At 40.1% G+C, this 17026-nt stretch overlaps 1 protein-coding gene and 1 pseudogene across 1 annotated transcript in view; both read left to right on the plus strand.

Annotated features, from left to right (window-relative positions):
- The window catches only part of LOC147140791 (ephrin type-A receptor 3-like), a 113741-nt gene that overhangs the window by 57292 nt on the left and 39423 nt on the right, over positions 1–17026 (plus strand). The window contains exons 6-10 of the mRNA XM_086042670.1: positions 1548–1703; positions 5057–5392; positions 6886–6998; positions 8537–8699; positions 13836–13944. Of these exons, the coding sequence (XP_085898796.1) occupies positions 1548–1703; positions 5057–5392; positions 6886–6998; positions 8537–8699; positions 13836–13944 (877 nt within the window). The remainder of the gene's footprint in view (positions 1–1547; positions 1704–5056; positions 5393–6885; positions 6999–8536; positions 8700–13835; positions 13945–17026) is intronic.
- On the plus strand, positions 9378–10321 carry LOC147140792 (uncharacterized; annotated as a pseudogene).

Here is a 17026-nt window from a genome sequence, read left to right on the forward strand (position 1 = left end):
ATCATTCATGTATTTATAATTCAGATAATATGAAAAATTAAAACATTAAAGTGATATCCTGTGGGGAATAAGAATGCAAGTTTGGCACTGGATTATTCAGTGCTGCAATAATGCAACACTTTCTTGTGTTACTTTATAAGTATAAATGGATGACACTAAAACGTGTTTTGTGTTAATTAGGAACCGTTTGAAGTCAACACCATAATATGTTACGGATGTTATAGTATATCGTTATTACCTAATATGTTTCTTACTGTCCATGTAGAATACCTTTTTATAAATGCATGGTAATACACAATAGGATGTCTGATAACAACATGAAAATTTAACAGCTGCCAGATTAGAATCAATTGTGTAATTAACATGACATTTACAAATCACCAACCAAAACATTTTGTCAATTAAGCTCAATATTGCCATGTTTCAGTATTGTGCTTCGCTACATGGAAAGGACAATATATTAGACACAGTTCAGATATGACATGATACACACAACAGTACTTTTTTTACATTTTCAAACCTATGAAATAAGAAAAGACAATTACTATACTAAGAAAAGTAAAATACAGTAACTTGTGAATTTAAAAAATGCACGATTGAAAACAGCAAAGTGGCACGGTGGTCAAATAGTTAGCACGTCCGCCTCACAGTTCAGAGGTCGTGGGTTCGAATCCGGCCCCGGCCTCCCTGTGTGGAGTTTGCATGTTCTCCCCGTGCCTGCGTGGGTTTTCTCCGGGTACTGCGGTTTCCTCCCACATTCCAAAAACTAGCATGGTAAGTTGATTGGACACTCTAAATTGCTCCTAGGTGTGATTGTGAGTGCGGATGTTTGTTTGTCTCTGCGTGCCCTGCGATTGCCTGGGATAGGCTCCAACACTCCCGCGACCCTTGTGAGGCTAAGCGGTATGGATAATGGATGGATGGATGAAAAGAGCAAAAAAACCACAATAATTATTTTGGTTGTGATTGACCAAAATGATAAACATTAAATTAATAAATGTGATACCGTCAGTCTACTCTAAATCAGTGTTGTTTTTGGCAGCCATTTTAATTTTAGTTCTCAATATCAAGAATACAGAGTACGGTCTTATTTAGACCAATCTCAGACTAGACTAGAGCATACGTCTTAAGAATGCTAGTCTCTTTGCGATTGGAACGGCCGTGTATTCCTTAACTTTAGCTCGTCATGTTATCGTCATGAAAAAAAAAGGGGGCGTCAACGATATCATTTCATTGTTGATGAAAACAACACTGCTCTAAATTGAGCATTTTCATCCTTGTGGAATTATTCCTTCTCATTGACTGTTATATCCAGTGATTGGGTATTTGATTATTATTATATATTTTTTCTTTTTTAGTCCTCATATTTTAGTCATCAATCAACTAGCATTACAAGTAGTAAGCATGAGTTAATTGCAACATTTATGGCATTTCAAGCAGCATTTCTTTGTCTTTGCAATTTATGTTTATTGAACATCATCTAGGCCTGTAGTGGCTACCTCGACTCCTATATTAACTTTGTGTTTGTATCTTTCCCCTCGACCCAGCATGCAGACCTGCCACCTACAAGGCCTCGGCCACAGACGCCTACTGCAACAAATGTCCTCCTCACAGCTCTTCCCCACAGGAGCAAGCCACGGAGTGCATTTGTGAGAAAGGCTTTTACCGAGCCGACAGCGATCCACGCTCCATGGCGTGCACACGTGAGTGAACCATATGCACGAGTAATAAGAAATAAACACACACACGCACACACGCATACAGATGAAAGTTAATTTCATAGCATGCTGCACCAAACTATGGCTTTAAGTTACAACTATTGGATTACATTAAATTTAATTAGTTTGTAATGTGTTCTTGTAAGGATTTACAGTGCATGACAGGTTTCCAATTTAAGGTTTCTAAAGAACCCATGCGTGCCGTTTCCCTTTTACTTCGCCTTTGCCTGTTCAACACACCTGACGCACACAAGAAACACACAAGTATCCATGTGTGTTAGCTGAGTGCTTGTAGTTCACTGTTCCGAGAGAACACATGAGGCTGATACTCATCTCAAGCACGTAGGAAATTTCTTGACCTTTTCATCTCTCACACACACACGCACACACACAGCCAACGGGATTTAACTCTGTCCGATGAGCAGGGAGGAGAGAATGAAAAGGGAACGCTACACGCAAAGAGACGGATTAAGATCGACAGAAGGATGTGTGAGGGGGGAGGCGGGAAAGGACAGTGACACAATGACAAAGACTGTGAGAGAAGAAGAGCACGAACCTTCCACATGGAAACACCCCAGAGCGCACACTCACAAGCGCAGACCCATTATCTGGTTATGGTAGATTACACTCATTAATCGTTGTAGCAGGTGAGATGTGACAGGTGTTATCAGCTGGAAATGACTAATGCCTCGTTCAAATATGTATGTTCCCCTAAATGGGAATTGGGAAGGAGAAGGAGAGAGAGGGGGGATGGATCAAACAAGGAGAAAAGGTGAACACATAAGTCACGGGGAGACCAGTGGAATGACACTTAAGACAGGGGAAAGGAATAGAACAGTAGGGGACTGCAGTGGGTGAGCACGGGCACATCATCTCATATGATGATGATGGACAGTTATGCGTGGTCGAGGAAAGTGTGTGATGCAGAAAAGGAAATGACAGAATTAGCAGGATAAATCAGTACGCTCCTCTGCCAGATTTATGACAGACAGCTTCAATTATCCCCAGCTTGGTTTCCCCCTCGTGTCCCTGAGATACTCACCACTGGGAAGGCTAATCAAAAGAGGACCAGGCTGTGCCAAGGATCCCCAGGGCTCAGTACTCACCTATGACCTGGTGACATGTCATCGGACTCAACGGTTATCTGTACTTGCATTTTTATTAATTTAGCACGTTGTGTTATCGTGCAGCCAGTCAGCCAGCCACTCATGACTCGTGTCCAAAGAGGAGAAATGGTAAACACTGAGTTTGGAATGTTCGATTGGCCTTAATGACGTTATAAGGTGTGTCAGTAAAGTTCCAGCAGTGGTGTCACAAGGCACGATGCAGTAGAACATGACAGTTCAGTTCAAAAAAGATTCAAGATTCAACAAAATCTCATAGCCACACATTCAACGATCTAATCCGTAGATGCCCTGCGACATTAGACAGCGAGCCTGCATAGGCTTTTGAGACTGCACATACGGTACATAGTACTTTAATAGTTTTATTCAACCATAAAAAGTCAGAGTAACGGTCAAGGAAGAAGTGGGTTGCTGAAGAGAGAGGACGTGGAGAATAAAAGAGAAGAGTGAAGGATCTAAGGTATTGAGAGGCTGAACTCACTTCCATTCATTTGAATGTACCCGGTGCAGCAAAGTCAGCTGAGCTCACCCGCGAACCTAAAGAGAATAGCACTATAGAAAGGATGGATTAATACAGGGTGTCTTTGCTTCACGATAGAGTTCTGTTCTGTTCTGTTCCTACATTGGCGACGTAACCCGAAAACAAAGTCAGAACACGCCATAGGCTATCACTAAAATACACTGATGCTGAATTAGTATCATCATAAGCATAATTATAGTAGATATTTGTATGAAAACACTTTGAGCACACACTGTAAGTAGAAAACATTTCAATGAAAAACAGTTTGGTGTGAACTGACTGAGTCTTCTTGTGCCGCTTGATAGCATATTCTTAAACTGTTGTGCAAACGAGTTCGTTGCACACTGCTCGTAACCTCATAAGTCGAGATCATCCTTAGCTGAGGACAGCCGTAATATTATTTAGGATGACCAGCGACAATATTAGGTACCACTTAGTAATCTGATCACATCAGCAAAGTGTGCATAAAAAATATGCAAACTCCACACAGGGAGGCCGGAGCCGGGATCGAACCCATGACCTCTGAACTGTGAGGTGGACGCGCTAAGCAGTCGACCGCAGTACTGCCCTCTGGAAACACATGCAGGCGTAATAATTAAAATAAACAACAACAAAAAAAAAACAATGAGCCTTACCAACCCTAACCCTAACTGAGAATGATTTATACTATACAGGATCTCATTAGTGTACCTAATGTTGTGTCCGGTGAGTGATAAACTGCTGTGGTGTTCAATGCGCCTTTAAATTGCACAGTTTTTCCAGCATCATATATCAAGATATCAGTGGTACCTCCAGCTACATGTTCTTAACAGGAGCTTGCTTTCTTGTGTATTGTTGTGCTACAGGGTAAACTCAGAATATTGCTGATAAGAATCCCAAACTTTGGTTCAAGGCGCTTCAGAAATAAATAAATATACATTTGTTTTGGTACCGAAACTGCTTGTGCATTCATGGTCCAGCTCTCATATGCGACTCACACACACCTGCTTGTCACTAAGAAACGCAGTGTCAGATTTTAGGTGATTATTAGCATTCATAATGAAACGACTAGCACGTCTCTGTGGTAATGTGACAGAGAGCCACAAAACAGTTCAACTCAAATGTGAAAATCTTACTCACTGTAATGAAGTGTCAACCTTCTAGAGTGATTGCCGCACCACTTTCCAGACGTCGACAAGTGTCATAATTCACATTTTAAGCTATTGAGAGTAATATAAAGTCTTCTAAATCAAAAGATATACCCGACTTGCAAGAAATTGACTCTCTCGGCACTTTCTATGGATCAAATGGTCATCATTTGATTATTTATTACCCGTAGTGTGGCAAAAACCCACAAATCAGCAAGAGCCAACTGAATACTGGCTATCAACTAATGTACAAGTTCACTGTAGTAATTTATTCTTTCAGTGTTACAATTATAACAACTATTTTAAAAGTTATTTATTCATGAAAGCATCTACCCTCAGCCTGTATTCGATTCATTCATTTTTTTGTTTATATGAATGATTTATTATGAGAAACTTGGTAATCAATTATATGCACAATAATAAAAACTCCAAACAAATCATGCTGGTGGCAACCTATGATGGGACAACAATTTACAATTAAATATAGTGCTTGACTCTTGTATGTATTCTGACTAAATTCCCGTTTTGCTATCATTGTATGTTACCTATATATTGTTTTTTACCCAGGTCCGCCATCTGGTCCAGAAAACCCGATCTCCACAGTGAACGAGACCTGCGTCACTTTGGAGTGGTCGTCCCCTCGAGACACGGGAGGACGAGGGGACATCACTTACAGCCTTCACTGCAGAAAGTGCTTTGGCGAGGGCAAACAGTGTGTGCCCTGTGGAAGCAGTGTCCACTTTGTGCCCCGACAATTTGGCCTCTCATCAGCCACTGTCGTTATCACAGACCTGCAACCGGATTCAAACTACAGTTTCATCATCGAGAGCCAGAACGGCGTGTCAGACTTAAGTCCAACCCCGAAAGGAAGAGCAGTGATTAATATTACCACTTCACAAACAGGTGAGTGACTTAGCGAGTCACGTGTTACCCATCGGTATCCACCTGTCGCGCAGTGGATCACATATTGTAGCTGCCTTTATTACATATATTAAATAGACGGGTAAAAATGGGCTTCCAACTATGCTTAGTCCGACTTTTTTTTTTAAATTTCCCGTCTATCTTTTATTGCCTACTGGGGGAGTAATTATTCGTATAATAATTACAATCATTTGATAATCATACATTTGCTGCTCATGATGCTTTCATAACCTAATCGCAAGGAGGTCAGCAGAAGTCAAGCTAACATTTGCTAATATGAAGGTGATTGCTGAAATTTCCTGCCACATTGTCGATTTCTCTTCTCATGTCTTACCACACATGTATTGAGTAATTTTCCACCTACATGCAGACACATAGACAGACAAATACAAGACGTTTCAACTGCCCTTTTGCTCACCCCATCCTTTAGAGTTGGAACGCCCATGTATGTAGGGATGTGAGAATAAAAAGAAGGGAGACGGAGAGACTTTTTTAGAACGCCTGCAAGAATTGTAGTGTACAGTTCTTCTCCGTCCTCCTTGCAAGCTTTAAAATTCAAAGAGAGTGTCTTCATCTCTTTATTTTGTGTGGTTTTCATACATGTCTATCTGATGAACCTACAAAATGGGCATCTGTCATAGGCGGATAGGCGGATCGGTCCGTCACATAGGCGGAATGCCCAGCTCTGGATATATACAGTACACCGTTTAAGTATTGCAATAAAGAGCACTAAGTTTAGGGCACTATTCTTTTTTTGCCCATGCCAGTTTTATTGTTTTGTTTAAAAAAAAACAAAAAACTGCTGCACCACAAAAACATCAACTCTTAATTGTCATTAGTTTTTTAGTAAAATTCAATTATTTCAGTGACTAGTGTGGGCTTTTCTTACTTTTATGGGAAGGTACCAACAATCTTACATGTGAGTTTACTTATTAAAGTGATTGATAATGGCTAATTCTGCTCCACTGCTCGTTTCTTAATCACTCACTCTGTCACTTTTCTTTTAATCACATGTACATCCTACAGGTTGTGCATGTGTTGAAAATGGGCGCAGCCGCAGTGCATTTTGACAGGGTGGTGATGACGAACCGGCGCGTAGGAGGTTGTAACCCTCATTAAGAACACTACACACCACTCACAGCCTTATGCACAACCACACTCTTATTGCTGTATATATCAAGTACATGCAGCATGTGCCCCAATGAAGAATGGGTACCTTGGCCATCAGATTTTCGATTTTCATGAACGAGCAGATCATGCACCTTTTTGTAACGGACACATTTATAACACACCTTGTAAATATATTATCAATTAACATAAAATGTTATGCATGTTACAAGTACTGATTTTCATGGCACACTCTGTGCCATCGAATACATCCCTCCTCCCCCGTGGACTCGCCCCTTCCTTACCTTCAATGTGACTTAAGTGTCATGCCTCACCCTCCTCTTCTATCCATCTTCCTTTCCCTGCAGTGAGCGTTGTGTTGAAGGAGAGGCGCAGCAAGGACAGCGTGACCTTGGCCTGGCAAGGCCCACAGAGACCGAAAGGTGTGATAGTGGAGTACGAGGTCATCTACTATGAGAAGGTGAGAGAACCTAATTTTAAAGGTGCCCTACCAGTGTACGTTTGCCATTGGCATTACTTCAGCTCTCATTTCGGTGCTTTGCCCCATATTAGTGAACTTTTGGTGACATTTTACAAAAGCAGTTCTACTTAGTTGATATCAACAAAAGACAATGTGTTAAAAGAAAAGATGGATCTTGCTTTCCGAACAGTTGTGAACCCATGTGTGTTTAACAAATGTGGTCACATTTTACTTGCTTATTAGCGCTTTCTGCACATAGAAGGTGTCAGCTTGAACACTGCTGGTGGGATTTGAGAAAGCAAACATCTCCGATTGACTTATTGGTTGTGTGTTTTAGCTTGAGGGCATATCAGACTTGCTCCTCTCCGACAGCTCCCAGCATGTCAATTACTCACACATCTGTTGGACAAATCTTGTAAAACATTGTCGAGGTGATGAAATTAAGCCCCATTGCTCGTGCGAATGTGTATGTGTGATGGCATGCATTAGTAATGAAATAGTCTTAATCCATGTTGAAGAGTGTCTTCCATTAGAGAATGATCAGCCTCTCTGCAGGGTTCCAGATAACTGACACACTTATCCTTCCATCCATACCCCCCCTCACATACACTCACACACTTGACCATAAAACGCACATTTTTATGACAAGTCCAACGCAATCATGAACTGAAGAATCACAAAATTTGACCACATACTAGGGCTCCACAATATATTGAAATAATATCGATATTGCGATAATGTAATCCTGTCACTTGTATAGCAATTTTCTACCTTCTGTACTCAAAGCGCTTCCTACTGTACCTCACTCACCTACTGATGACGCAGCATCAGGAGTAAAATTCAGCGTGAAATTTACTCTGAGAATTTTACGCTGAATTTCTCTCGAATTTTACTCTGTTTACTGGGACCAAATATAGTATTTTTAGAATTAAATGTACTGTGTAGACACGTTAACTCTTGATGCTGCTTGCTAACGTTCATTTCAAGACAGTGTTATGATAATACAATCACCTATCGCAGCCGCTCTTCGTAAGCATATTTTGGATAGCTGGAAACTTCCCAAAACAGCCGAAAAGTAAAACATAAATTAATAAATAAATCTTGAATCGCTTTAGGTGTTTTGAAAACAGGCCCATGCCTAGTTGGTCGGTTAGTTGTTAGTTATTGGGATAAGGCAAACCCACAATAGCGGTCACCATAAAACTTTGCAAAGAGGCGTGTGGCCAAGGGAAGACCCCATTATATTTAGGTGTAGATTGATGATTGATAGATGTTTGTTTTCAATTATTGTTGTTTCAGTCGATATGAAGTCGGGACAGTGACTCACCAGATCAAAGTGTAGTCAGTAGTCTATGTAGTGCACATTGCTGCGATCTACAGGACTGGATATGTTAAATAAAAATTTTTATTTTTATTTTTATTTATTTATTTATTTATTTATTTATTTTTAGCCTTGAAGGAGGTCTGCAATCTACTGAGTGCCTTTTATCTGCTCACTATAATATTTAATGATTTACTTTTTATTATCTCCACTGCAGAACCAGCGGGAACAGAACTACACTGTTTTGAAAACTCGCTCCAACATGATGACGGTGGACGGGCTTAAACCAGGCACCACCTACGTGTTCCGGGTCAGGGCTCGAACCGACGGTGGATATGGGAGCTATGGTGGAGAGATTGAACTGGAAACCAGCCATGAAGGTATACATTTTGTATTTATGCAACCTGTCAATCATCTTCTCTGTGCCACGAACAGTATTGATAAATCACAGTCCTCTGAAACGCATACATGCCACGAACAGTATTGATAAATCACAGTCCTCTGAAACGCATACATGTTAAGAGGGATCCAAATTTAAAGAGCAGGTGGGCAAGGAAGACAAAGATGAAGTGAAAACAGTAGTGCTCAATTATATCTCCATGTGGTGATTTGTCCTTGCTGGACTTTAAAATCAATCTAGCGGATGGTTATTAAATAGCTCACTTTTCATCTATATGGATTTTTCAGTTCTCTTATCATTTAGATTTATTTGATAAAAAACTGTAAAAGGAATATCATGCGTGCATTTGTTGGACTTGCTTTTTTGGACTTGCGGACTTCAATGGACATGTTGGTGCAGGAAACGGGATGAGGAGGTGATGGGCAGGTTTGGTATCCAGGAGAGGAACGCAGAAGGACAGATTGTAGTTGACTTTGCAAAAAGGATGGAAATGGCTATAGTGAATACTTTCTACCAGAAGAGGTAGGAACATAGGGCGACCTATAAGAGTGATGGTAGGAGCACACAGGAAGACAACATCTTGTGTAGACGGTGTAACCTGAATGAGATCAGTGACTGCAAAGTAGTGGTAGACGAGAGGGTAGCCAAACAGCATAGGATGGTGGTGTGTAGGATGTCTCTGGTGGTGAGGAAGATGAAGAGGGCAAAGGCAGAGGAGAAGCCGAAATGGTGGAAGCTGAAAAAGGAAGAGTGTTGCATGACTTTTAGGAAGGAGTTAAAACAGGCTCTGGGTGGTCAGGAGGGGCTTCCAGATGACTGGAAAACTAAAGCTAATGTGATCAGCGAGACAGGTAGAAGAGTACTTGGTGTGTCATCTAGAAGGAAAGTAGATAAGGAGAGTTGGTGGTGGAATGAGAAGGTACAGGATTGTATACAGAGAAAGAGGTTAGCTAAGAAGAAATGGAACACTGAGAGGACTGAGGAGAGTAGACAGGAGTACAGGGAGATGCAGCTTAAAGTGAAGGTAGAGGTAGCAAAGGCCAAACAAGGAGCTTATGATGACTTGTATGCTAGGTTGGACAGTAAGGAGGGGGAGACTGATCTATACCGGTCGGCAAGACAGAGAGACAGAGATGGGAAGGACGTGCAGCAGGTTAGGGTGATTAAGGATAGGGACGGAAGTCTGTTGACAGGTGCCAGTAGTTGATGGGAAGATGGAAAGAGTACTTTGAAGAGCTGATGGACGTGGAAAATGAGAGAGAACAAAGACTAGAAGAGGTGAATGCTGTGGACCAGGAACTAGCAAAGACTAGTCAGGATGAAGTGAGGAGGGTACTGAAGAGGATGAAGAGTGGAAAGGTAGTCGGTCCTGATGATATACCTGCAGAGGTTTGTAAGTGTCTAGGAGAGGTGGCAGTAGAGTTTCTGACTGGGTTGTACAACAGGATCCTAGATAGTGAGAAGATGCCTGAGGAATGGAGGGGAAGTGTGCTGGTTCCCATTTTTAAGAACAAGGGAGACGTACATAGTTGTGGCAACTACAGAGGATTAAAGCTGATGAGCCCACACAATGAAGTTATGGGAGAGAGTAGTGGAAGCTAGACTAAGGGCAGAAGTGAGCATTTGTGAATAGCAGTATGGTTTCATGCCAAAAAAGAGAACTACAGATGCAGTATTTGCTTTGAGGTTGAGGAGGTTTATGGATGTAATGAGGGAGGACATGAAGGTAGTTGGTGTGAGAGAAGAGGATGCAGAGGACAGGGTTAAATGGAGGCAATTGATTCGCTGTGGCGACCCCTGAAGGGAAAAACCGAAAGGAAAAGAAGAAGAAGATTTGTTGGACTTGCTTTTTGAGAAGTAAATATGCCCACGTTCTTAACTGCTCATTAAATGCTGGTTTTACAATTCCATGTTCATCAATGCTCGCACAGAAAATGCTTGTATCCTTCAGTGAAAGAAAGAAAGACCTACAGAAGCCAAAGAAAAAACTTGAAACTGATGAGACTGGAATTTGCCAAAATACATATTGACAAGCCACCAAGGATCTGATTGAATGCCCTTTGGACAGATGAGACAAAATTGTAGGTTTTTGGCGAGTCATATCAGCTGTATATTTGCATACACAAAACTTAAGTATACAAAGAAAAAAACAGTCACTACTGTGAAACATGAGGGAGGTTTGGTTATGTTATGCTTCATCCCAGGCGGCATGGCTCAGATGGCAGAGTGATCGTCTCACAACCCAAAGGCTGTGGTTCAATCCTCAGTCCTTGTGACCATGTCAAGTTGCTTGATGTGTTGTAATCAGTAGATTGGGACTGTGTTAAATTCAAGATAGAAAAGTGCTTTACAATCAAGCTCTCCCATATACGGTCACCAACGGCTGTACATGTATCGCTACTACATTACAATGACTGCCGAACATTGACATTATAAAAAAGGATCATTGTCAGCCGATTTTTTTCTTCACCTATAAGAAGCATTTCCAAATGCTGATGGGACTTGGAGTTGAAGCTGTATTGTCACAAACAATATAATTATTGTAAAAAATGGGCCATACATTTTTCGGGATATTTGATGCGCCAGCTTGGCAAACTGGTCAACTCTCAATTTGCAATACCTCCTAAGCATTCTGTTATGAGCACGATATGTTCTGATTAATCTGCTATGGAATTGTCTTAAACCTGAACAGGAAAATATGCCCCTTAATGAGAACATGGTGGACCTCCATTTTACAACATGATTCAGTTAGCAAGCTGACTAATGTTTGACAAATATGTTTCAAGTCAAAGTTTTTAAAAGCTTTTTGTATCAGCTGACATTTCGCTATGACAGGATGGACATATTAAGATTGACAAAATGTAACTAAATAAATCATTAAAATAAATTTAATTAAATTTTAAAAATTAGTCTAAATATTTATATTATTAATATTTTATTCTGCAACTGTCCACTGCAATCACCCCATAATGACAGGATATCGTCTAACATCAGGAAAACGTAGACAGATAGATGGACCAGTCCGTCGGTCAGACAGATGCCACATCTGGTCATATCGCCGAGCTCTACTTCAGAGTTTCATTATTTCATTTTCATGATGGCTGAATGATTGTTATGAGGACACCAAAGGCACTTTAGAGTGATATTGACCCAGCTAAGAACAAAACAGATTACTCTGAAATGGCTGACATGGTACATATTTCTCATTGAGAGTTACAGAAATAGTTTGACTTCAGTGATTGCCTGAACCATTTGTGCAACAAAATCTTAAGTTAAGAGTGCCATCATTTTTGTCCAAGTAAGGTTCATTATTACAAAGTATTGTTACTTTTTTAAAATAATTACATTGGACCACAAAAATGCAATGCCTCGTTTTCATTAGTGAATTTTCAGACAAATGTAATCATTACTACTTGTATCAGTTTCAAATAATTTTACTATTTTTTTTTCATTCTGTAACGAAAGAGTACCAATTTCTATTGTGTGTAATAACCCTGCCACCATGTTGTCAAACTCACTTTTGCTTCTTTTCTGCTTTGTTAGTTGTCATTTACTTGGATCATCATTTCATCATGGGCAAACGATTTTCTTGCAATAGACGCCCCATAATCTGCTCTTCAAAGTGCACATTGATTCTCAGATGGCTGGGCATCAAGGGTCATACATCTCTTAATGTATAACAGTGTGGATAAAGATTGTGCGGCATACAGTGGGAACACATTAGCCTACTAATCATTGAATAATCAATAAATATGCGTTAAAGAAGGCTTTGTGCTTCTGGTCTGCAACATACTCTTTATCTGAAATGCAGACAACAGGGAACATGTCATTGTTAGCATTTGCGCTATGATTTTTGTTTGCTAATAAGCGACAGCTGCATGTTCTATGTACATCACAGTTGTATGGCAAGCAAATTCAACATTCAAAGGATGAGTTTTGGAATTACCATTGTATCGATATCGTGCTTACTGTAGTCGTAATTACATTTTGAATACAGATATCTGTAACATAATTGTGACTAGTCGAATGGACAGACTGCTTATCTACAGTTCAGTTTTGATGAAATTGACTTAGATTGATATCTGCATTTCACATCGGACAAATGGCGTTCCTTTTGCCATTTGTGTGGACACAGTGTACATCGAGTTTGAAACAAACAATTTGATTCTGGTTAGATGTAAGATCTCTGAAAATTGATTTGAGATGAATTAAAGATATCCTTGAACAGGAATTATGACTAAACAGAATAAAATTACAGATACATTTGTCTTCCGTCGCGGATATCCGTGATTCACATAGCAGATATCTGCAAATGAATTGTAGATGTCTGTCATGATAAACCCCATAAACATGACTGGTATAGTTGCCACCATTTATCCTAGGTGAAATTTCATTGTAGAGATGAAATGCTCATTGTGTGTAGGAAGAATGTAGTTGCAGATATCAACAAAAAGACATCTGCAATAAATTCCATTGTAAATATTAATAAAATGTTAATGGTAAGAGTTTAATACAGGTATGTGGTGTATTACAATATTGGAAACACTTCCATCCAGTACAGTGTGTAAGATGTGTTTATATCATACAGGTGTCCCTAATATTGTGTCCACTGAGTGTGCACTTCACATTCATGTCAATGTTAACAAATCCGGCCAATGGTATTGATTATTAAAGAATTTGAGCGTGCCAGTTAATGAAAGAGATCACTAACTGCGTTTGCTGGAGGAGCTTAATTTGCCAACAGACACTTGCACGCACTGATGCACTTTGCTCAGCTAAGCCAGATAAACGGGATATTTGTTTTGATTAATTGCTCGATCGGTGTGGTGCAGAAAAAAAAAAAATCAATGCGTCCGGAAAGTTCTGGCCGGTAGTCTTGTTATATGCAACGTTGGACAGTGCCGGCTCGAGTGGGAATTACTCTCACGTCTTCCCTCGATGCCTCACAGGCAAGCGATGCAGGAAGTGCTTTTCATCAGGAATGTTGCTTACTATTCCATCCAGCTCCCTCGCTTGCTTTTATCACTTTGCTGCTGTCTTTTTTAATTTATTTATTTGCAATTGCTCCTGCCCCTTTTATTAAATCTGCCTTGCTCCCTTTTTCCACTCTCTACAGATGTCTTTGCAATTGGAGACCCGAACCAGACCACCATTCTGGCCGTATCCATCGCAGGTGGCGTCGTTCTCCTCATCTTTTTGGTGACGTGCTTCGTTGTTAGCGGAAGGTGAGGTCAACCATGCAAAATAATCATCTGGTAGAACAAGATGTGGCCCTTTCCAACTGCGGAAGAATAAAATGATTGTCTTGACGTGTAAGAAGGATTACGGTATTGATGGTTGAACCATGGCAGCGCGTCCAACTTTTGACATTTAAGCCCTATTAAAGGCTGTGTTAGTCTTTCTGCGAAGAACACAGAGCCGCTAAGAGCGCCTCCTTTCAAGGTTAATACCGTGTCTCAAGGAAGGCCACACAGGGGATGGAGAAGAGAGGGAGAAAAAAATAAAAAAAATAATGTAGCCTGGTGTGAGTTGAGAAGATGAAAGGAACTGAATTAGGCTCTTAGGGGGAGGACTCACGGAAAAAATGAAGGAGTGTGGGAAAAGGAGAGGAAAAGATTGTTTTGTTTTAAGGGAAACACTATTTACAAAAGAAAATTAGCAAAAAGTAATTGCTACATTACCATGGCAACCAAACTCAGCCAAGAAGAGCACCGAACTTCTTTCTTCTTTTTATTTGTTAATTAATACACTGCATCAAATCCCCTAATAAACTCACCCCCCCCCAAAAAATATGTTCCCTATGGTCTTGTAGAAGCAAAACTCTTGTTTGAAACTCACCATAGCGTTACACTTCCACATGTCCCCAGTGTTCAAGTGCTGTTTTTCTCTTTGACTAAATTAAATAGCCAATTTGGCTTCCCCAGTTAAAAAAAATTAAGAGCTGGCAAAAGAAATTGTCCTCTTCCTTGTATTCGACCCCACAAGTAAACACGGGGCCAGGGAAAGCAGAACCAAAAATATTCAAAACAATCATAAGAAGAGTAGAACATTTTTTTGTCCCCTCCACTCAAAAACAACATGGAATGGAATGTTCATACAAAGCACAGATGGACACACAGAATAGCAGGATTAACAACACATAAAAATGCATTTGTTGCGATAGCACCGTGCAAAATTCTCCAGTGTAGCTCACGGTATGTTTTTTTTTTTTTTTCAGCAATGGCAAAGTCTTCCGCTGGGGGTTTTGCCCCCTGTGAGTCTGTTTGTCCATACATGGTCAGTTCTGTTCCACAAGTTACCTTGCTTATTAGTTTGCGGACAGTTAGTGTACAGGGCCCTTTTGTCTTTTTTACTGTTATTTATTTATTTATTTATTGTTATCATACTCGTTATAATCCCTCAAGGGGAAAATTCAATTTACACTGTGCTGTATATTTTGTGTTGCGCACTACACAGAGAACAAGATCACACACGAAAGGCATGCGAGGGCAGATTCAGAGTGAAAAGCAGGTGTAAACAGTCCTGCACCACTTGAGCTGAGGTGTGAGGACTGTGCTTTGCTCAAGGGCACATCAACCGTATACTGTAGTAGCCAGCAAGGAGACTGGCATCTCCCCAGCAACCAGTTACCATTTATGTTTGCAACAGGGCTCGAGCATGCAACGCGTTAGCCAGCAAATCCTACTAAATGAACTGAAGAAGGCAGATGGAATGAATTAAGGATGAGAGGATGATGAGGAAATGAAAACAAAGAAAGTGAAAGTAATGGAATATAAGGTAGAGGCGATGAGAAGATGAGGAGGAAACAAAAGGACATGATTGAATGAAAGGGACATGGAATGAAAGATTGTTGGAAAGATGAATGCATCAAGATGAGAAAATGAGCAGAGAGGAGGAAGGAGCCATAAGAAAAGAGAGAATGAAATGAAAATGAAGTAGGAGCTGAAAGATAATCTGAAAGGATGAGGAGGAAAGCTAAACAAAGTACAGCGGTGACCCGACTCATGGTTTGTGCTTTGACTTGCGAGCAAAAATCTGACATACGAATGTTGCATGACTGCAGGAAACTTAGCTCACTTCACTTGGCAGATAGTGAACAATTATTCAGAAAAGAGTCTCAGAGCTGTTGAATGCCTCATCTAGTTTGTTGTTAAACTGAACATCAAACAAATACAAGTACACGTATATTTAAAACAACCACAAAGCTTTGCATTAAAGGCCACTAGCTTAAGGCTAACACTTCATGGGAAATGCCATAGCCGGCTAACAAATACCTTTATGTGTTATAAAACTTTAAGCAATAGATATTTGAACACAAACTGTGAAGCAACGCATGCAGGCTGACACTAAAACAATACTCACAGGCACATGTCAGTGGCCCACAACCACTGGGCTGGGCCAGAGACTGATCAAATGTTGTTTTTTTCTTTTTTTTTAGTGGGGTGTACACATCGTAATCATCTCTCACCATGACAAACGGTTGCTGGTTCTGCCACAAATCGCTACTACCATGAACCACAAGTTATTTATTCTCTGCGAAAAAATAATTAAAAACTGAAGTTAGTTGAGTCACTTACAGAAGTTTTGAAAGTCTTCTTCGCATCTGCATGACAGTATTCTACTTCCCACCGGTGGCCAAGTCACCAGAAAGACCCGCAATGAATTAATCATGATGCACATATTCTTGAATTCTTTACATTCTGTTTAATTATGTTATTACTATATGTTTTTATAAAGTACAGTAAGTATAAAATAATCTTGTATAGTATTATTTCTTTTTTAAAAACACATTACAATGTTGGGATTTTGGGGGAGACTACAATGGGTTATCGTAATTTCAAGGTTCAAGTAACTGTAACTGAAAGGAATGGACATGAAAAGAAAACAATATGAGAATAAGAGGAGATGTATTGATATGTGTGAATGAAGAAGAAACGGAAAAGAAAAAGGTGTACTGGAAAGGAGAAGAGGAAATGAAACGAGATGGGGAGGAAAATAAAGGAATAGTGGAGGAGTACGAAGAAAGGAGATGAAAAGAGAGTGAAAGAAAAGGAAAGAAATATAGATAGATGGAAAGAAATAAAGAGAAAATGAAAGAAAAGAGAAAGAAAGAAAGAAAGAAAGAAAGAGAGAAAGAAAGAAAGAGAAGAAATGAAAGAAGAAAGAAAGGTGAGAAAAAGGAAGTATAGGTGATGAGAGGTGACGAAGAAAATGAAAGGAAAGTGATTATAAGGAGATCACATCTGTGATTTTACCGTAGTGTGTGAGTAAAAGTTTAACCTCCAGCTCCAACGACATTAACAGGTT

The sequence above is a fragment of the Filicampus tigris genome, chromosome 10 (assembly GCF_054856515.1).
Source record: "Filicampus tigris isolate MCC_2025a chromosome 10, RoL_Ftig_1.0, whole genome shotgun sequence".
In the NCBI taxonomy this organism is placed as follows: Eukaryota; Metazoa; Chordata; class Actinopteri; order Syngnathiformes; family Syngnathidae; genus Filicampus; species Filicampus tigris.